The sequence below is a fragment of the Sphaerodactylus townsendi genome, linkage group LG05 (assembly GCF_021028975.2).
Source record: "Sphaerodactylus townsendi isolate TG3544 linkage group LG05, MPM_Stown_v2.3, whole genome shotgun sequence".
NCBI lineage: Eukaryota > Metazoa > Chordata > Lepidosauria > Squamata > Sphaerodactylidae > Sphaerodactylus > Sphaerodactylus townsendi.
In genome coordinates this window covers 116,261,786-116,283,862 of record NC_059429.1, presented here as the reverse complement: position 1 = coordinate 116,283,862, position 22,077 = coordinate 116,261,786, and the positions used below count along the sequence as shown (strand labels likewise).

Sequence of the window (22,077 nt, the reverse complement as noted above, 5' to 3'; positions counted from 1 at the left end):
TGCCTGGAAGTTGGTGACTCTGCATATGCCATTTATGTTCGCTAATTATCCTTTTATGCTTGTTGTGTGTTTGAATGTGAGCCACATGAAATAACAGTGCTTGAAAAATGGGAAGTAATTTTATTAAGCTGTAGTAATAACAGGCTTCTGCAGTTAGATGCCAGACAGCAACTGCTGCTTTCTTCATGATGAGCAGAGTGTGGTGGAGTCATCTAATCTAGATGTTACGAGGGCACGGACCACAGCGGTAAAAACTCTTGTGTCTAGGAAGGACCTAGTCGAATCCACTGATGCCACCCATCTATCTAATAGGAGGCCCAGATAAACAGTGGCTTCGGCTGGTGACACACCTGTGTCCTGTCCTGAGTGAAAGGATGCTGCCATGCATGTGGCTTCCCATGAAGACTGTCCAAAATCTACAGCTGATATAGAATGCTGAGTGCAGTGGGACATAGGGACCTGGTCACAACAATCATTCCACCTATACTAGCTCCCAAACTGCTTCTGATCTGATTCAAGGAGTTGATATTGACCTTTAAAGCCCTGTAAAGTCTTTGGACTAGGGTATCATAAGGAGCAGCTATTCTGATATAAATCCATCCAACTGTTACATCCACTGTCAGCTGCCCCCATCATTTGTGGCTACATGGATGATAGCTCAAGAAAGCTTTTTGGCCTTTAGATCGGGCGCCTGTGTGTGTGTGTTTCACACAATCTTGTTGTTTTAATCTATTTATTGTTATTAACTGCTGTTGAATTTTAATGGGTTAAGTTTTTATGCTGTATTAATTTGCCGTCTGGAAACAGCCATGTTGTGAGCTGCCTCGAGCCCTTTGGGGATGAGGCGGCCTATAAATTTAATAAATAAATAAATAAATAAAGGGTCTTCTTGGTCATGGGACAAAAACTGTAGAACTTCCCTTGCCAGATTCATCTGTTTCCCTTTACCACTGTCTTCTGCTGACAAGTGAAGTATCTTCTGTTTACTTTGAGGTCCCTGTACTGACCTTCCTTCCTGATAATGTATTTTGTTTAATTGTGGCTTTGATTGGTTTCTGTAGATGCATTTTAAAGCTGGTTTTAATGTTTTTATTTGCCACTTTGGAGGTCCAAAGTTGGGTGGAAAAGTGGTGTAAAATGTTTTAAATAATGTTGTGCAAATAGTGAAAATTGTACTGGATGTGGAGTTAAACATCCTCAAAATTTGAATATATGAAATATTTAAAAGCATCTTCGTCTTTATGAGCCAAATCAAATGGATCAGCAGAAGGTCCTCCACATTCCATACCCTTCCCCTGGCAAATTCCTGTAGCTAAGTTCTGTCGCCCAGAGATGAGCTCTAATTCCAAGGGATCTGCAGGTCCTACCTGGAGGCTGACATCCCTAGCAGGAAGAGAGCAGAACTTGCAAAAAAGTCTGGGAAAGCAGGTTTTTATTTTACTGAAATTGCTACCCTCAAACATAGGGGAAAAATAAGAGGGTGGGAAAATCATTATAGTGAAGTTGGTAAACAATGGACGATTCCGCACTCACTAACTCGACCTAGGTTCGACCCGCCGAGTTGAAAGTGCCGACCTAGGTTGATTCCTCCATTACTCCCCACAGCAGCCGGGATCATCCTGCCAGAGCCGAGCTCGGGGGGGGGGGGATCACTTCAGTGCGTCATTTGCTCCTCGTTCCTGATAGGCTGCGGTGTTGCTGTGGGAATGCGAGCATGCGTCCCTTTTTTTCCTTTTTCCATTTAGTTGCTATGAGCAGTGTGTAATCTGCCCTCCATTTATGCACATGGCCATCGCTCCTATACAGAAGCAGGGGGGGAGGTATGCTTTTCGCCGGCACGAGTGTCCCGTTCCGTGCACGCACAAGACATTCGTCTGTGATTGGCTGAATGGGCAAATCGAGGCGACGGAGATTCCCCACAACCAGCCTCGACCTGGGTTCGACCTAGATTCCCCTAAAAAATTGTACCTCCCTGGTGGAGTCGGAAATTTAACAGTGGAAAGGAGCAGAGCAGGAATGGACTCGCATCAAACTCACCAGATGTGGGGAGTACCTAGGTCGAATCTAGGTTGAGTTAGTGAGTGCGGAATCGACCAGTGTTGGTTATTAATGGTTTCATAGCCCCTAACCCTGGTTTCAGACTTCTCTCTGGGTGAGAAGCATGTTTAGTTTTGCTTGGTTTTTTAGAAATTGTAGTTGTTTAACAAAATGGTTCATAATTGCTGCGTAGCCTGATATTTTCCATCCCCTGCCAGCTACAGTAGTGCCAATGAATTGGGAATGCCCTCTGCAAGATATTGTGCAACAGCAGGCCATTTTAATAGTGAAAGCGTGCAATGGTACAAGCTGTTGCGTTTTTCTAGTTTGTGTTGCGAGTTCTCCATTTCAAGTTGTGGTCGAATGGAAAGTTTCCTTTTGCTTCATACAAAATGATGTTTAAAACCCAGACAGGAAGAGATAAAATGAAACTGTTCCCTGCGTAATGTAACACTGTAAAACTCTGGCATTTCTACAGGTGTTGCAACTGCTTAAGATGTTGCGGAAGAGGAGACCCGAGGCCTCGAACGGTTTGGCTTGGCCACCCAGAGAAGAGAGAGCAGCGATACCCACGCAATGTGATCAACAACCAAAAATACAACTTCTTTACTTTTTTACCAGGGGTATGTCATTTTGAAAACCAATTACCAAACAGTTTTCTTTGTTTGTTAACAGTTAATGAAATTCGCTGTCTGCCTTTGCTATGATTTTCTTTATTCTCTTCTCCCTCTCACCATGCAAAGGAAAGGAGCCCCAGCTGAGGAAAAATTGAGGAAATTATGTGGGTATCCCCCATATATCACCACCCCAAATTCTGTGCCCCTCCTTCCATCTACTAGCATTTTTTTAAAAAAAAATCTATGGAGTTGCAACAGGGGAGAATCATACAACTCATGAAACTAGCTTGAGCAACAGTAGCCTTTTCTTGATAAACTGTAACATGAAGAGCATGTGTTTGTTTTTTCTCTGTCTCCTGGTATTGCATATAGTTGAGCCCTAAGTTTTCATGTTCTCTTGAAAAATAGACTGATGAATTTAAAAAAAAAGGTACAGCCACTTCCAGTTCATCCAGTTAATTCATTGGCCTGCCTAGCCTAATACTGGCTGCCCTGATTTTCTGTAAATAATTGGGCTTTTCTGCATAGCACAAATAAAATGTCTTATAGACTTAAAAAAATGTTTTGGCATTGCCAGGGAAAGCGGGTCTTTTTCCTGCCTCCCCCATCCACTAGCTGGTTCCATGGTTTGTTACCCCTCAATATGAAAACCAATCTTGTGTTCAAAATTATTTTAATTTTGGACTATGACCCAAACTTTTCAGAATGTTCCCTTCTTTTTGAATGATGGCTTTCCAAAATAGGTTCAGTGTCCTCACTTGTACCCTATCGACTGGGAGCAAATAAGAATTTCTGACCACCAGTTTCATCTTACTGATTCCCTTCGAATTTTGTTCCTGCGTGTTGGGGGACCCTCATGTACAGCATGAAAGGCCAAAGTTGGTTCTGCAGTAGGAGGGGAAATAGGTAAAAATCACTCCCTTGCCTGTTTCTGCAGGTGAAGAATATTCTACTCATGTAAATTGGCACAGTCCCCTAATAAGAACTTCCTTGGATATCCTTCCAGAATCCTTATACTTCTGTTGTCTACTGCAAACGTCTCTAGGACTGTATTGTCGAAGGCTTTCACGGCCGGAATTACTTGGGTGCTGTGTGGTTTCCGGGCTGTATGGCCGTTTTCTAGCAGCATTCTCTCCACAGATGCAGGCGAAACGTCAGGAGAGAATGCTGTTAGAACACGGCCATACAGCCCGGAAACCACACAGCACCCAAGTCTCTAGGACTTCCTGGCAAGAAACATATTATTTAAATTTGACAGACCGCCCACCCCGAAGGGTTCTAGGCGGTGTACAATTCACTTTGAAAATGGAAATATAAATTTAAAACAGTATAGGTAAAACAACTTACTGTATAAATCTTAATTAAAAACCTAGTTCTATTACATATACATACAAAGATCAGATGGCAGAGATGGTAACTCGTTGCTTTTCGTGAGGGTAGGTCAGATGGTAACTCAGTACGAATCGAAACATAAACAGACATGGGGAGGCCTCTCTCCACAAAGGATGCAAACAAATTACTTTAAAGTCAAGTCTTTATCATTTTTTTCCCTACCCTCATTTCTTTTGCTTAACCCGGCTTGATTAAGAATTCTGTAGAATTCAAAGAGCGTTGCCTGCTATATTGTGTCATTCTGATCCTGGAAAAAAATACTATGTGGCTTTTGTTTTCAGATTTTATCTTTTACCTATTTGCTCTCCCTCCATCCTTTTGTTTAGGTGCTGTTCAACCAGTTTAAATACTTCTTCAACCTCTACTTTTTGTTTCTGGCCTGTTCTCAATTTGTTCCCGAAATGAGGCTTGGTGCCCTGTACACGTATTGGGTTCCACTGGTAGGTAATATCGGGTTTATTTATTCAAGAAAAGTTCCAGTGTTTGAATACAAGATGTCTTTTGTTACCTTATCTCTAGGATCCGGGGGACGCTGTAACCTAAAATGGTTTTTGTTAGTTTATTTTATGAAACCTGCCCTTCATGAGTCTGGGAATTGTAGATGCTTGGTCTGACTCCTTAAATTGATTTAATAAAGGTTTGCCATTCAGAAATAGGATCTTGAGCCTTGCAAAGAATGAATGGGGATACTTGATCCAATGAGTAATTTATCCCATAGCTTCGTTATTCTGTAAGTACAGTGGGAGGAAATTTCTTTGGGCTAACGTCTGGAAAAATAGATTATCATGTGAACATTTTGGCTAGTGAGTCCTGTGAAAAATAATAATTCTCCATCCATTGAGCCACTGTGATCCAGTGCAGGCTTCTTGGAGATTAAGGTTCAGACGCTACCAAAAAACCAAAATTTGTGAAGATCACAGATCTGCTTTCTCTATATTTGACTTTTGCAACAAACCTATTGGATTTCACTAGTAATTGACTTCAGATTTTGCAGCCTATCTTTGCTGGCATGAAAACTAGAAACGTTGTGTTTTTTACTTTGCGGCCGTATTCTATGCAGACAGAATTATCATTCAAGCACTTGTTTGCATTTGAGCTCTTGCTTTTGTCATGACTGGAAACAGTGTATGCATTGCAGGCTGGTTTTTACAGGCAATATCCCTTACTTGTAGGGCCACTGTGATTTCTCTAGGTCACGTGAGCCATTTGAATTCAGTATGCAAGCTGCCGGGAGTTGCACATAAAAAGTCTTTTGTTCATTATTGCCTGCAAGCATGGCCATTTTGGTATAGAATAACAACTTGAGTTACGGTAGACTAGCAGATGGGAATTCATAAGGTTTTTACCCTGGAAAAAAACCCAACAACAGTGATTTGAAATGTTGCTCCCTCAAATGCTTCTGATTTTTTAGCATGCTGTCTGCAGTGGTGATGAACTGGGTTTTTTTTTTAGATTCCTCTGGAACAGTATGTAATAATTTAAGGAGAAGTTCAAAATTCAGAAAAGTTTTCCAAATCCTTCACAGCAATGCTTTAAAAAGACTGGCAACTTCTTCTTTTTTGCTTGTCGTTTAAGCTGTGGATTCATCAGTGCCCTTAATTGAGCAGTTAAGACCTTTCTGGTCCCTTTGGAATGAGAGCGTTTACTTCATAGTGTATACAAATGACTTCAAAACTTCTTGTCAGCTGAATGTATGCCCGTGAGGCTTTGCTTCTCGTTGTAAAGCAGTTCCTAGTCCAGAAGGCACGTAACAATGTAGTTCTAAATTAGTATCAATGGATGGTATGTGCAGAAAACTAAAGATACTTTAAAATTAACAGTCGGATTAACTTCATTTGGGGTTTGTTTATAGCATTGAAATATTAATTCTTTCCTCCTGCGTGATAAAGGCTGGAAAATCATTATTTTATACAGTTTATAACTATACGAAAGTGTTCTGATGCTGTTTTAAGGGTTTTCTAAAGTATGTGAGTTTAGACAAATGACATGGCACGCACATGATAAAACACCAGGATTGCAATGTAGCATTTTTCAAAGAAATGTAACTTGATTAAAGCGGCTGATTATGTACATGGCTCCTCTAGTGGTAACAAGAATATCGTCCATATGAAAGTGTGTACCATAAGTGAGTATGTGTGAATTTGTACAAAATCGCTGTTTTTATAAAAAGATAAAAGAGAGGCTCAAACTAAATAATGGCAGTCAGAAATAGCAAGAAACGCATTTGGAGCATGTGCGTCTGTTTTGCTTTTAAAGAAGTCTGCCTCCCAAACAGCATATGCCCCTTATGCCAGCAAAACAAGGCTAAAAGCCACAGCACAAGTTTAAAACGTTATTAACCAGTTTCACAGGGTCATCCTAAAAAGAAGAATAGAATCATAGAGTTAGAAGAGACCCTTGATTAAAGCAGCCCATGCAACAATAGCTTTGGGCTGGAAAGAAAAGGAAAAAACAGACACTTCAGAAATGGCTGGAATATATCTGGGAACAAGTGACACTTGATATTTTCGATATATTAACCAAAAATAAGACATGGCAAGATAAACAGAAAGAAATTTGGAAGATATGGACCAAGTGTAGGGAACCTGCGGCTCTCCAGATGTTCAGGAACTACAATTCCCATCAGCCCCTGCCAGCATGGCCAATTGGAGAGGTACTATTACATCCCTCAGTCTTGACATGATGCTCCTATTGATGCAGCCCAAAATCGCATTGGTTTTCTTGGCCACCCCTTCATACTGCTGATTCATGTTCAGTTTCTGGTCTCCTAAGATTCCCAGATCCCTTTCACATGTAGTATTGTCTAGCCAAGTGTCACCCATCCTATATCTGTGCATTTCATTTTTTCTTCCTAAGTGCAGTATCTTACACTTATCTCTGTTGAAACTCATTTTGTTTGTTTTGGCCCAGCTATCTAATCTGCCCAGGTCATTTTGAATTCTGACTCTGTCTCTGTCCTCTGTGATTTCCTTAACTAAGAAAATCATGCAACAGCAATGTCTTGCATCCTAGCATGAGACAAACTGGTCATACTGATTGACCGGATAGATTTTGGAGTGCAGGATTAGAATGAGGAAAGTGTGCGTGGGGCGGGGGGGAGAGGATAGGTGTGACAGAGATGGTAATAATAACAATTAAAAGTAATGAAGCACGCTTTTGCTGTCATAAGAGCTAGAAACTTTTATTGTTTTCAGTGAATTCCGGGTGGGGGATGTTATGCTCAATTTTTTTTAACTTAAACTGGAAATTGAATGGTAGCTAGTACACTACATCCAACAGCATCTGAAATGGGAAGCATTACCTGCAGGTCGGGAAGCCCAATTGGTGTGCCGAGTGTTGTTTTGTGGCCTTGACCTATTTTTTAAAAACAATTCCTCTCCTTCCTGCTCTTTTCAGGGTTTTGTGCTTGCCGTGACCATCATCCGTGAAGCAGTAGAGGAGATCCGATGCTACATGCGCGATAAGGAAGTAAACTCCCAGATCTACAGCAAACTCACAGCGAGAGGTCAGCTGTTTGGCTCAGACTTTCAACATCTGCTTGCTGTGTCCTGCAGCTGACCGCCAGAACAGCAGGAGTTGCAGTTCAATCAAACTGTTACTGACAGCTGGAGAAGCAGATCATAGGAAGGAGGGTTAGCTGGCGAAGGGGGGGGGAAGGGGGGATGTTGCCATATACACAAGCTCATGGCTTAATGGCCCTTTTTATTATTTCTGGTTCAGGTGGAACATAGTGGAGGAGTGCATGGCTTCTTCGCCTTCTCGTAGCTGAGAAGATGCTCAGTACATGAGCATTTTATCATGAAATACAAATGGAGTAGAAACAGGATCCATCAAGTGATTTGGAATAGCTGCATCCTGATGTGTTCAAGAAGGTCTGAATAAGAGTGTAGGGAAATTCATAAGTTTGGCTGGTTTAAATATTTATATCCATTCTTTCCTTGTGGCTCTCAGCGTGAATCATAATCAAAAACATCAGTATTTAAAATGTACAAAATAAATTCACCAAATAATCTCTATCCCTTCCCCCGAAAAAAATGCTTGCAGTTTGTATCCTCATTATAAGTCCTAATGAATAAAATGGCCTTGGATTATCTCCCCAAAATTCCAAAAATATTATACCCCACAAGCTCCTCAGGGAACCTGTTCCAAAGAGAGGAAGGTACAGTGAAAAAGGGTCCTACATGGGTCCTTTCTGCACAGCACAGATAAAACATTTTGCAGATGTTTTAAAAGGAACCGTTTTCACTTTTTTTGTCCGCATAGCATGGACAAAAAAAGCGTTGCCAAGGAAAGCAGTTCTTCCCTGCCTCCTCACCTCACGACTTGTGCCCGCCATTTTCTTTCACTTGTGATTAGTGCTGCCCATCATTTTGTGAAAGTTCCCCTCCAAGCTACAATTGACACGATATGAGAATCTGCAATATGTGCATATTTTGAGTTGTCGCACCTTCAAAGACGTCTCCCTCAAAACAAAAACAAAAGAAAAAACGACACGTGCACCAAATCGGCAATCAAAACCACCTTTATTCATGTACTTTTTACACAGAAATGGTGGGCAGATGTGGTGCAAGCAGAGGAAACCTCTGAGAGAACTTCCTGCAAATGGCAGGTGGTACAGAGAATCCTTGGAGCAGCAGAAAATGGAGTGCACATTTTTAGAGGGGGAGAGGAAGAAAAGCAGTTCGGCCAATTGGGTGCCGCAGAATTGCTTGACTTTTTTTTCTCTTCAGTTGCAATGCAGGACAGTATTCCCAAGTCACCTCTCATTTGCCTTTTCCTCTTATTGAAAGGCCTGTGGAGGATAGCAGGCAGAAAATGACAAGATGGATATTCTCAGTTTCAGAAAAACGGGCGCTTTCTCCTGCAGAAGAAAGTTGCAAGCAAGCCTGTTTCATGGAAAGCAATGCACTACAATCTCCGTCTCTCTGATTTGTTTCTCTGCAAAGTTCGGGGGCACCAAACAGGATTGCTGTGAACTGATTTCAAGCCAGCTGTATTCAGTCAGATTCAAGTGTTCCATTCATCCATCTGTCAGCCCAGTTAGGCTATTGAATTTGGAGGCTTGATATCTGTGCGATATTTTTCTCTAGCTTCCTAATTCCAGGGTTGTTTTTCTTGTCTTGTTTTCCCACCCCTTCAAGCTAACAGAGCATAGGGAGGGAGAACTACATAAAAAGGCCTTATGAAATGCAAAGAGGCATCCTGCCGAGGCAGTGCTGCTTTGATACAGATCATTGGCGTTTAGCAGCTGTATAGAAAAAGCAATATTTTTGCAAGTCCTGGCGTGTCAGGCCACCAAAAAGAAAAGTTCACTGGGACAGATAGAAACTCTTTGATTACTAAATGCATTTGGCTGCTTCTCAGGTTTGTGTGAAATGTGTCCCGATTACTGCTGAGCTCAGGGGTGTGTAGAAACCCCACAAATAGCTCCACTGAGCTCTCTGTCAAATTTCTGCTTGCTGCTGCAGCACTATTGTGTGAAAAGTATGTCAAAGCCTAGGGGCCAGAGCCAAATGACATGTATTAACTGCAGTATCAATAGAACATGGATATCGTTGTAAACTCTGAGGGTACAGCACAGCCATTGTCGGATCTTTTTACACTTCACTTCTGTAATAATTCTGTGTTTCAACTGTAGCCCTGAAAAGCTCCAAAATCTTGAACTAATATTGGCATATCTTGAATGTACACTACGGTTTGATTTCCCAAGGCTTTTCAAATGTTAGTGTAGGCTGGTGTTCCAGTTTGCTAATGGAATTCAACACCATAAGGGGAGGGCAGTCCTATCCACACATGTAGGTTGGACTGCTTAAAATGGCCTGGCCTGTTCAGCCGGCAGAATAACTGCAGCTGGAGTAGCATGCACAATGGTGGCTTCGGGTGCATCTCTCCCCACTACATACGTGCCTTTGTGGAGAGTGACCATGACCCTTCCCCCATGGGGGTGACCACGGAGCCTCTTCTGTGGTGCAGGCATCTATATTGCTTCCTCTGCAGATCCTTCCTTGGTGGCCTCCTATACAAGTACCAAACCTGCTTAGCTTCCAAGATCTGATGAGATCAGGTTATACCATACCATTGCATAGCTTGTAGGAGATGATCCATACCTTATTAGGCCATCATTGTTCTCACCAAAGGAGTTTTCTTGATGCCCCAAATTTGCACCCTAGTTGTGAAAAAGAAGGGGTTTTTTTGTATCTGTGCCTTGTATTTTGTACCTTCGAGAGGCATTCTAGAGGGACAGGAAAAGAAGTCACCATGCTGATTGGCAACTTGATTATTTTACCAGGCAGTTCTTACATCGTTAGGGATGTTTTTTAAGGGGAATGGAATGACAAGTTATTGACCCACAGGAACGGGTCATTCATTTTGATGATATGGGGGGTCTCGAGTTCTGAAACAGAGGCAGGAAGTAGCAAACTATCCTAGAACGTCTCTTGCTTTGAAAACCCCATAGGGTCATTGTAAGTCAGCTGTGATTTGATGACAAAAAAAGCCACGAAATTCTTAAGAATATTTAAAGTCAGCATTCTTCCACTCACCTCCTCAGGGAGCCTGTTCCATATAGAAAGGTTCTAGTTCGTGGCTCTGGAGCCGCATGCGGCTCTTTCGACCTTGTACTGCGGCTCCCTCGTCTGGTGCTTGGGAAGGAGGGGAAAGGATGCCGAAGGGAGGGAGGGAGGGAGGGAGGGAGGGAGGGACGGACGGACGGAGGGACGGACGGACGGACGGACGGACGGACGGACGGACGGAAGGACGGAAGGACGGAAGGACGGAAGGACGGAAGGAAGGAAGGAAGGAAGGAAGGGGGGAGGCATGCTCGCTGCGTCCCAAGTGCAACTTGTCATCGTTGGCGTCAACGACAGTGGTGATGCCAACGACAGCAAGTTGCACTTGAGACGCAGCGAGCACACCTCCTTCTCCACTCCCTCCCTCCTTTCTCCCTCCCTCCAGCACCCTTTCCCCTCCTTCCCTCATCTGGCGCCTTCTGTCAACTGCCTGGCTGGGGGTGTCCGCCGTAAGTGCAGCCACCCCTGCAACTTATGCTGTCCATCAGCTTGCCTGGCTGGCTTGCAGGCTGAAGGCAAGGCTTGGGGAGGCCAGGGCCGGGGCTTGGGAAGGCGGAGCCATGCCCCCATGGCTTTTTGGGTATTAAAGGTTTCCGACCCCTGTTCTAGTAGATGCCAAACAAACCTCCTTAAGTGGAAGAACAACTAGGAGATAGCAACCAGATTATCATAATTGACACAAGTGGATGACTAAATTGTCAATTTCCACTGGTTCCTCCTATGTATCCCCTCTCATGCAGATCTGGATTCAAGGGCCATGTTTCAAAGAGTTGCATGGCAAGCATAATGTACACAACAGGTCTTTGTACACTTCCCCTTCTAAATGAAGCCCCTGCTGATGCAGGGTAGCTGTTCCTAAATGACCAATATTTATATCCCAAAATGGGCCCTGAGGTGGTATGAGGTAAGCTAGCAGGAAAGCAAAAGGATTAATTGCTTTTCAGTGGTTCCAACAAAAGACTTGGAGAAACTTGATGAGTTGTCTGGACCCAATAGAATGCCTGACATATTCTCTTGAATATTAATTAATTTCTGGGATGGGTACAGATAGGTTAGGTATCTGGTCTGCTCGAAGTACTGATTAAATTACCCAGTGATGACACAGTGGAGATCAGCTAGCCCAGGGGTCTGCAACCTGCGGCTCTCCAGATGTTCATGGACTACAATTCCCATCAGCCCCTGCCAGCATGGCCAATTGGCTACAATTGGCTTTCTCCAATTGGCCATGCTGGCAGGGGCTGATGGGATTTGTAGTCCATGAACGTCTGGAGAGCCGCAGGTTGCAGACCCCTGAGCTAGCCCCTTTGTCCTGGCAGGCACACCTTAAGGCCAAGGGAAAAGTTCAGTGGCCAACCACCTTCCCGGCTAGGCTTGACATACAAGGTAGGGCCCAAAACGCTCTTAGAGGCATCCATTTTGTGGGAAGCAGTTCCTTCTATGCCAATCTTTGACCTCCGTGCCATTGTGGCACCATTTAGCAAGAGAAGGGATCTGTCTGTTTACAGTGTGGCAACAAATAGCTTGGGAAGAGAGTATTTGAAAGTGAATGGGATTACTGGTGTGGCCTGGTGTTGTGTTCTGTGGCATCTTTTTGAAATGGTACAGACAGTGGGTTGGATCAGGCTAAATTTTACCAATGGTTGAATGAATTTTCAAGCCTCCCTTCTCCTTACTCTTGATTTTCACAAAATGCTGGTCTGGGGGATAGGTAAGCTGAGCATGGCTGGGGGCAGGAAAATGGACATGCCATTGCTGATATCACTAAATCACTTCCACTTTGCACTGGAAGTACAAAAAGTATCTCGAGGAATTATCAGGGACTATAAAGTTCCCTGGTGATTGGATATAGATATAGAGGTACCCTCTGTCACTTCCTGATTGTAACTGGAAATGATGTGACAACGACAGCTGTAGAGGGAGGCCTATTATACCTAGGGATAGGAGACACTGAGAAATTACTGGGTGGGGGGGGGGCAGGGCAAGGGGAAATCTTGCCACTTCAGTCTGGATCTAACCCAGGTCAGCCTACCTTTTATGCTTCCAAACTGGCAAGCCTAGTTGTTGAAATAAAAGCCATTAGCGGAAAGAGTGTGGAAGAAATGATAGATGGCAAATAGCACATGGCTGTCTCATGCATAGTCTGTGAGGGTTTCTCGCTGTGATTACGTAGGGTGATGGTTTAGGTAAGAATGCATTCAGATATCATAACCCTTTTGATCAAACACTGACATTTTAATGTGATCAGTGCAACAAACCAGATTTGTTAGCTGGTATTGAAAGGATTTCAAACTTGGGTTTGTAAATTGGTTTATTAATCACACTTTGTGACATCTGAATTCACAAATTGTATTGTTGAACATAATCAAGGCTTGGGGCAAGAATCTTTCTCTGATATTAAAGGAGGATCTTTTTACAGTTTTTTTTCCCAATTGAAACTTTGGAGAGTACTAAAAAAACCTACCAACTAAATATTTTCTTTTGAAATGACTGAATTGTGCTGCCATGACATAGGATGCAGATGTTTGCAACTCTCACTTTGGTGTTCCATACGTTTGCAGTTTTGCTTGTAGAATCCTAGGGTATTTATACATATGCATTCCGCAAGTATGCCAGTTAGTGCAATTGTATATTCTAACCGTGTTATAAATGATTAATTTTATGTTGTTAAAGAACTGAAGATGTTTAGGTTTGATAGGAAACTAACAGCCCAATCTGGGGGGGGGGGACTGGTTGTGGGGGCAGAGGGAGCCTGTGCCAGCATGTTTGCCTACCTTGCCAAAGTAAGGGACACCTATACCAGTAAAGAGAGCAAACACGCCAACAGGAGGGTCCTGCACAGCTCCGCAGCACCCAAACCCAGAAGACTTCCACTAGGATTTCAGTCCAGTTTCACTCCACAGTTGCAGACTTATACCACCAGGAAGTATGGCATAAATTGTTATAGCAGCTGGTGTTTTTTTTCTTGTTTGGACTTCATGAGCCACCTGTAACACCTTTGGAGATGCCATCCCTGGCCGCCACATGCTCTGTTTTGGGTTGTACTACATTTTTCAGTGTTTTGCATCATTTCTATCTTTCTGGGGGGGGGGGGAGTTTTATTTTCCTCCATGGGTTCAAAATTTCTGGAAATTTTACCTCTCTAGTTAAGTAGCAGCCTCCTGGTGACCTTCTAGATCAGTGGTTCTCAACCTGGGGGTTGGGACCCCTTTGGGGGTTGAACGACCCTTTCACAGGGGTTGCCTAAGACCCTCTTCATCAGTGTTCTCCATCTGCAAAATGGATAAATGTTAGGGTTGGGGGTTACCACAACATGAGGAACTGTATTAAAGGGTTGTGGCATTAGGAAGGTTGAGAACCACTGTTCTAGATATATGGATATAGATAGCTGTGTAGAATGGAGAATATCTTGGGCAGCGGAGGGGAGAGAAACAGATAAACCATCTGGTTGTGGTGAGTTTTCTGGGCATCATTTGTGCATAAACTATTGCTCACCTCAAATCAGAGTTTGTTACACAAACCGCTAGCCAGATTTCTGCGCACAACCTGAAGGGTGGATTAAATGTGAAAAATTAGTTCAACACGTGTCTGAAATATATTGCCAAAGTGTGTGTGTGCGTTCTTTGTGTGGAGGAAGGAGAAGTGGCTCTAATGAATGCATATCTTATCTCTTCTATAGGAACAGTCAAGGTGAAGAGTTCAAATATTCAAGTGGGAGACCTTATCATTGTAGAAAAGGTATGTCTGGATTTGCAAATGTGTTTATCCTTCTTTCTAAGCCAGGAGCCAGCTTAGTCCTCTGGCAAAAGTAAACGGAACAGTATCTGAGGTTAAGATTTGTTGTTCCTCGCTTTGAATAAACAGCCCATAACATAAAGTATATTAATTATTTGATGCATTAATGCTATTAAAATTGCTGGCTTTGTTATCCATATCTGCACTGGCTGATTATTGTCTGAACACCTTCAGCTCTGTCCACACATGTATTGCTTTTCTCCCTTTACTTCCAAACTGGAGTACATGTGGAGAGGCAAACAGAAACAAGAAGTTGTTGTATATAAGACAGCAAGGCATGTAATGTAATGAGCTAATCAGCAATTTATCCAAATTTATACAAAATTCCAAACTATAAAAATCAACCTTGCAGGGTTGTTGTTACTGCAGCATTGTAATATCCAATATATAACAAGTCTATTATAAATCAGGGTGTATTCATTCAAAATAGTGTGAATAACATCACAATGTTAGAAAAATATCCATAACAAAGTATATTCCAATATCCAAGTGCTACAACATTTAAAGGGACAAGTTCATCAATGAATATACGTCCGTTTCAGGTAAGTTCCTTTCAAGTGCACCAGTTGTAATTCCAAATGGTAAAGGAATGAATATATCCACATGAAAAAACAGGTATTGCACTTGGATATTAACATAGTATTATCCCATGAATCTTTTGCAATGTGGATCTCCGGACCTGTATGTAAAAGGAATCACGTGACATGCTTCTGTTTGCTTTTCCAGGTTGTGCTTGCTGTATATTGTTTGCGATGTTTGCTTGTACATGTGGAGAGATCATGAGGGAGAATTCACATGATGTAAACTTTTAATCAGGCAATTTCCAGCATTCCCCTGTCCTTGGTTTGGACCTTCAAACCTGTTCTTCTACCATTTTGGCAGGAAAGAACTCAGTACAAATGTGATAGCACACCGTTTGTATGGGAAAATTTGTATTTTTTGAAGATCTTGCCCGAATCATCACCATTTTCCATTGGCCTGCTTGCTGATGTTTTCCCCTCTGTATCACTAGAGGACTTTTAGAGGGCTTGTTAAAAAAAAAGTAATTGTCACAGCTCTATAACATTATTTTAAAAGCAAACAAGTGGCATAGCCAAGAAAACAAGAGCTGGTGAAAGGAAGTGCACAGAACACACCCATGTGGACACTCCACAGCCAATTCGAATGCCTCTGCATTTGCAGTAAGCAAGGAAGGTGAAACAGAGGCTCATTCTGCACATGCAGAATAATGTACTTTCAAACTGATTTCAGTGCTCTTTGAAGCTGTGCGGAACAGCAAAATCCACTTGCAAACAGTTGTGAAAGTGGTTTGAAAATGCATTATTTTGCGTGTGCGGAAGGGGCCAGAGATTCCTTCCCATTTTAATGCAGTCTTTGATGCAGTTCCTCCACATGTAGAAAAGGAGACACTTCTACAGTTCCCACTGCTACATGGTTACTAACATTTATACAGGCCTTCAACTGTTTGCAGTGTTTCTTAGATGGTTTGTTACTATTGTAAGGTAGGTCAGTATTCACTATATTGCAGAGGCTGAGAGGAACTGGTTTGCCTGACTCAACCAGCTGAGTTAGTAGCAGCTATGAGATTTGAAGCAAGACGTTCCTCATCTCTTTGCGGTGCTGTCTTTCATTGCAAAATTGCATTTTAATTTTGGATTAGGCCACTAAAAGCCAGACTAAAAATGTAACTGTTGTGGGCAGCCCAGCAAATGAGAAAGATCTTTCCTCACTTTATCTCTCATCTACAGTGCTAAGCAATCCTAAGGAGTTTTTCCTGAAATGGTGACTGAAGGATCAAACTAAATGTGATGGTATCTTTGTGTTTGCCACGGGGATGCTACTGCCATTTTAAAAAGATTGAATAATGCTCTCGTGCTGTGTTTCAAAATATCAGTGGTATTCCTGTGATGGGCACGAAGATGCTGTCATGTCTAGTTTGGCTCTAAAAGTGCAGGCAGCACGTACGGGAATCTGGAGGGGGGAGGCGTATGTTTATTTTAAGTGAGCACTTTTTCATGGTCTGTCACCCCTTCGTCACTGCTCATGTCATTCACAAATGTCAAGTTTTTTGGCCCAGATTTGATGATAAAGAGGGATCTCTGTGTATGCAAATCTGTGATTCATCTGTACTCATCCACCAAACACACACACACACAAGCAAAGCCAGACTCTGTGCCAAAGTGTTAAGCAAACTGAGCCAAATGATATGGTCAGAATAAATTATGCAAATTATCAGTGTTTGCATGTTTTATTTAGATCTTCCACTTGAGATTTTTCAGGGATTATAGTAATTTTGAAAGTGCAGCGAAAACAAGGCTCTTGGCTGTGCCACATCTGATGCTTTTAATATTGTACTATATTCTGTTCCCCAGAGAGAAGATAGCTCCATCAGTTGAGGTGTAGCAGTTGAGAAAATTGTATGTTTCTGCATTAGAATATAGTGCTGAATGAATATGAGAATTGTCATTCATTTTTATGTGCTGCCTTTGTCGAAACCATTATTTTGTGCATTATTGAACATGGTACTCTGATGCAAAAACATTTATCTCAAAATGTATTCTTACTTTCAAACTTTCAAACAGATTGTGGGGAAGCAGGACTAAGTAGGTATTAGGACCCAGGCAGAGCATTCTACAACAAAGAAGTTCCAGCACGCTTTGTTCTGTGGAAGAGGAATATATAACCATACTATCATTTTTCTGTGGAACAGAGTATAGTATTGCTCAATCAAGAGTGGAACTGAATAGATTTTAGATAGAGCCTGTCCTTTACCTTTTTTAACATTTCCTTTAGCTACTGTTTTTAGGAGATCAGGAGAGGGGAGAGTAGTTTGGTGGGGTTCAGAAGATTTTTAACCTTTTATCCCATAATGTGAATATAGGATAAGTAACTGAAAGAGAATCAATATTTCAACAATTATACACTTACTTCATTTATGCCCTTCTTTTCTCCCTATAAAACCCCAAGGCAGTAGGGTAGAGCCAAGGGGGCGGGATGGGGCGCGATGCACCGGGCATGCACCAGCTGAGGCGTAGCTAGGGAAAACAGAGCCCGGTGCAAAATCTGCATGCTCCTCCCCATGTGCAGTCACTGTGATTCTGGAATCCACCCCAAAACAGCATCACTTTCAATGGTGTTTGAACTAGGGAGCCCAAATTCTCCTTTTAAATCCACCTTAAAGGGAGAATCTGGGGTCCCCAGTTAAAACAACATTGAAAGTGATGCTGTTTTGGGGTGGATTATCCCCCACCATGAAACATTGAAAGTGATGCTGGGGACCTCAGATTCTTTCTTTAAATCCAAGGGAGTGGATTTAAAAGGAGAATCTGGGGAAATTTGGGGGGTGCCTGCTGTCAGGGGTGCAATTTGTAAGCTAGCAGCACCAAACTTTCAGGGTATCTTTAGGAAACTCTCCTGATGATACCACCCAGTTTGGTTAAGTTTGGTTTGGGGGTCCAAAGTTATGGACCCTCAAAGGTGTAGCCCCAATCTTCTATTCACTCCCATTGGAAACAATGGGGGCACCCCCTTTTGGTGTCCATAACTTTGGACCCCTGAACCAGACCTCCCCAGACATGGGTGGTATCATCAGGAGAGTCTCCCAACAAATCCCTGAAATTTTGGTGCTTTTAGCCTAAAAACTGCGCCCCCTGCAGCCCAAAAACTGAAAGAACACAAAAAACAAAACCCCACAAACGAACCTGAATTTTTGCGTGCGCCCCCCAGGTGCACACCTGGTGCAACGCGCACCCCCCAGCCCTCTGGTAGCTACGCCTCTGTGCACCAGTGCGGGGGTGTGGCAGGGGTGTTCCAGGGTGTGGTGTGGTGGGGGCGTGGCAAGGGCGCAGGATGCAGTATTGTTCCAGATTCAGTTCCCCCTTACTCCGCCCCTGCCCCAAGGTGCTTACAACATTCTCCCTCCTTTTTTTCCTCACAATAACAACCTTGTGAGGCAGATCAGACTAAGAGAGAGAGTGACTACTCCAAGGATGCTCAATAAACTGCCATGGCAAGTTGGAAATTTGAATCTGGGTCTTCCTAGGGTCCTGCATTTTAACCAATACATCGCATAATACACCTGCCGAAATGTCAGCGATTTGTGCAGACAAATTGATGATTCAAAATTGGCTTGATGGTGGGCAAAATATTAAACATAGAGAGAAAATATAAAGACTGGTTAAATTTGCTAAATCCCCAGTTGTGACACTTTTATAATTTTTGAAGCAGAAGTTGTCGTTATGAGACTTTATGTTACGGGAGAAAAAGAAATGTCTGTTCAAATATAAGGATTAAAATAGAAAGCGTTACTAACATATGACAAATGGTAAGAATATTATATAATAATCAGGGTCCTAATTGATGGCTAAAATTTCACGAATTTTAATCGCACAAAAATATTACCCAAGCGATGTTTTCCAGTGAGGGAGTTTTATCAAATCTTGGGAATAATCGACGACAAAAAAAGAACTCTGTGGTGTTATTAACCTATTACTCTTGAAATTGAAAATGTAAAAATATTATTCTTGAACAGTCCTTGAGATCGGAGAGGACGTGTGTTTGTTTATATTGAATTTAAACCAAAAATGTTTGATAGGAGACTGGCAAGGTGGAATGTTTTTCTTCCAAATGGGTTAAAATTAACTACCATATATGAATGCACTGTTGATAGTATTAAAGATAGGATCTATGGCTGCAGTTTAAGAGCTTAGCTGTTTTGGTATGCAGTAGAAGAACTAGGTTTGAGGAATGAGCTTTCAACAGTCAAAACTCTGACAAGGCCTGATGATTTTGGTTGAATAGGTTTTTGAGGGTCAAAACTCTGACGAGGACAGTGTTAACTCTCAAAACCTCATACCCTAAAAACCATGTTGTTCTCTAAAGTGCTACTGGACTTGAGTCTGGTGGACTTGACTGTTCATGGTGAGACCACTACATTGCAAAGTCATATAGAATTGTGGATTTCAATCGTCAGTGGTATTGACAAGCTACTGAGAACTGTTAGCTTGCGTGTTTACAGTGGCAAAGATTGTGTGCCAGTTACTAGTGACTGGAAAAAAGAATACCAAAAGTAAACAAATGGGAAAACAAAGATGTAGGAATATGTTGCTTTGGCTTTTAATTAACCTACTGTGAAAAGAGAAGAAAGCCCACAGTGCAAATAGTTTGGAGAATGTTTAGTGAAAAAGTAAAGTGCCTGTTTAGTCTAAGAATCTGTTAGAAGTATTTGAAAATCATCAGTAACTGGCCACATGATTCTATAGTCCCTACAAAAAGGGCTACAATTTTTTTAAAAAAATCAGTACTGTCATAGGAAAATTATGAGAAAAATTCATACTATATATCGTAGCTTTTACCAGGACAAAAAGTAAGGCCCCTTCCGCACATGCAGAATAATGCACTTTCAATCCACTGTCAATACACTTTGCAGCTGTGCGGAATAGCAAAATCCACTTTCAAACCACTGTGAAAGTGGACTGAAAGTGCATTATTCTGCATGTGTGGAAGGGGCCTAATAAGTGTGAAAACAGGGGGTTGAATAACAGTACCACCAACGCCAGCCTGCCACCCCCAAGGAGGCTTCTCAGCAGTGTGGGGAGGCTAATAATGCAACAACGCCTCCCCTCTGCCAGGAAGCCCCTATTGGGTTTAATGGACTTATGCCACCTTTTTGGTGCATTGTGTGATAAAAGTGGATTTTGCTATTCCACACAGTAAAATCCAGCTGCAAAGTGCATTGAGAGTGGATTAAAAGTGCATTATTCTGCATGTATGGAAGGAGCCTCAGTTTCCAAGACCTAAGTAAGGCTGTAAATGATTGGATGTTTAGAGGACATTGATTCATAGGGTCTCCATGAGTCAGAAACAACCTGATGGGACTTAACACACTCACTGTATAAAAAAGGAGAGACCTCCTTTCTAAGCTCTGTCCTGAATCCTCTCAACTTTGTGTTTTATTGCTAATTGGAACAATGAACTGAAGGCTCAATAACCACCTCTCTGTTTGCAATGTAGAACCAACGGGTCCCCGCAGACATGATCTTCCTGAGGACGTCGGAAAAGAATGGTAAACATCTGGAACCAATTGTGAAAATAACCATTAAAACCTTTTACTGATTATTAGGGACAAAAATAATCAATTTGAAAATGTAGCCCAAGTAAACATAATCTTGGTCTGAGCAATCCAACCAGTTCCACTTTTTAAAAAATCACTTGGGTGTCCTTGTTTGTGTCTATAAAAACACAGAGCCTTTTTGTTCTATGTTGCGTCCTGTTATGCCCATGAACAAAAGAGGACATGCAGTATCTGTCTCTGTCTTGCTATGGCTATCACTGAACTTCTAGCTGACCTGTTTTGCATACCTTTGTCATTATTCTGAGGCCAAGAAAAATGTATCCTATAAAAAGCTTTTAAAACTTGATTTTTGGGATTCCTCTCTGTGTTTATTTACTTAGCCATTTGCCGAACTGCCAGGAAAGGCGAGGATGACTTTAAATATATATGCAAAAATACCCCCATTGTTTCCAGCCTGCAGGACCCTGTGATAATATTTATCAAGCGAACAGCTGCCCGTGGCACTGTTTATTCAAGTGCAGTGATATTACAGTCTTGGTGGCCACCATCAAATTGGTTGTGGGTCATACAGAGAAGATGACCCCAATCGAAAGTGCAGTTGGGAAGTACACGTGGATCTGTCCCCGATGCTGAAATGGGTGCTAGGCTTATGGCTATGACAAACAAAAGGAGACTGATGATAAACCAAATGGGTTGGCCTTTGGTCTTGGGAGACTCCCAGAGCACACTGGATTGGTCAGACACTCTCAGAGCAATTTTGTTTCTGCACGATGCAGAAGGAAACTGTTGTGATATGGCTGGTCAGAACTAGCAGATGAAGGTCTTAGAGAATGCCAAGTAAATGATGTCTCTATATCAGGGGTCTTCAAACTATGGCCCTCCAGATGTTCATAGACTACAATTCCCATGAGCCTACTACTTGGCCATGCTGTCAGAGGCTGATGGGAATTGTAGTCCATGAACATCTGAAGGGCCATAGTTTGAAGACCCCTGCTCTATATCCATGCTTATCTCATCAGTCACTGGCACAAATCATCTTGTCATGGTGATTAGCTTTTAAACCGTAAGGACTGGAAACTTGCTTTTGAAAAATAAAGAGTGAGATTTTTACATTATGGAAAGGTGTCATGCAGAGTTGTGGGCTTTACGTAACATTAGTGTAGAATGCATAGCGCTCTTCTTAAAGTCAGTGTTGCGCTATTCCCTGGAAATGAACCAACTCAAAATTGTGATGGGGCATTTGCATTCATGTTACAGGAACAGCAGTGGCGTAGTGGTTAAGAGCAGGTGCACTCTAATCTGGAGAACCGGGTTTGATTCTCCACTCTGCCATTTGAGCTGTGGATGCTTATCTGGGGAATTAGATTAGCCTGTGTGCTCCAACACACACCAGCTGGGTGACCTTGGGCTAGTCCAGGGGTAGGGAACCTGCGGCTCTCCAGATGTTCAGGAACTACAATTCCCATCAGCCTCTGTCAGCATGGCCAATTGGCCATGCTGGCAGGGGCTGATGGGAATTGTAGTTCCTGAACATCTGGAGAGCTGCAGGTTCCCTACCCCTGGGCTAGTCACAGCCCTTCGGAGCTCTCTCAGCCCC

General features: G+C 42.4%; 1 protein-coding gene across 1 annotated transcript in view; it reads left to right on the top strand.

Moving 5' to 3' along the window:
• ATP9A (ATPase phospholipid transporting 9A (putative)) overlaps positions 1-22,077 on the top strand; it is a 113,606-nt gene that overhangs the window by 28,647 nt on the left and 62,882 nt on the right. Inside the window, exons 2-6 of the mRNA XM_048496126.1 lie at positions 2,516-2,660; positions 4,373-4,486; positions 7,443-7,551; positions 14,292-14,350; positions 20,420-20,471. Coding sequence (XP_048352083.1) covers positions 2,516-2,660; positions 4,373-4,486; positions 7,443-7,551; positions 14,292-14,350; positions 20,420-20,471 — 479 coding nt within the window. The remainder of the gene's footprint in view (positions 1-2,515; positions 2,661-4,372; positions 4,487-7,442; positions 7,552-14,291; positions 14,351-20,419; positions 20,472-22,077) is intronic.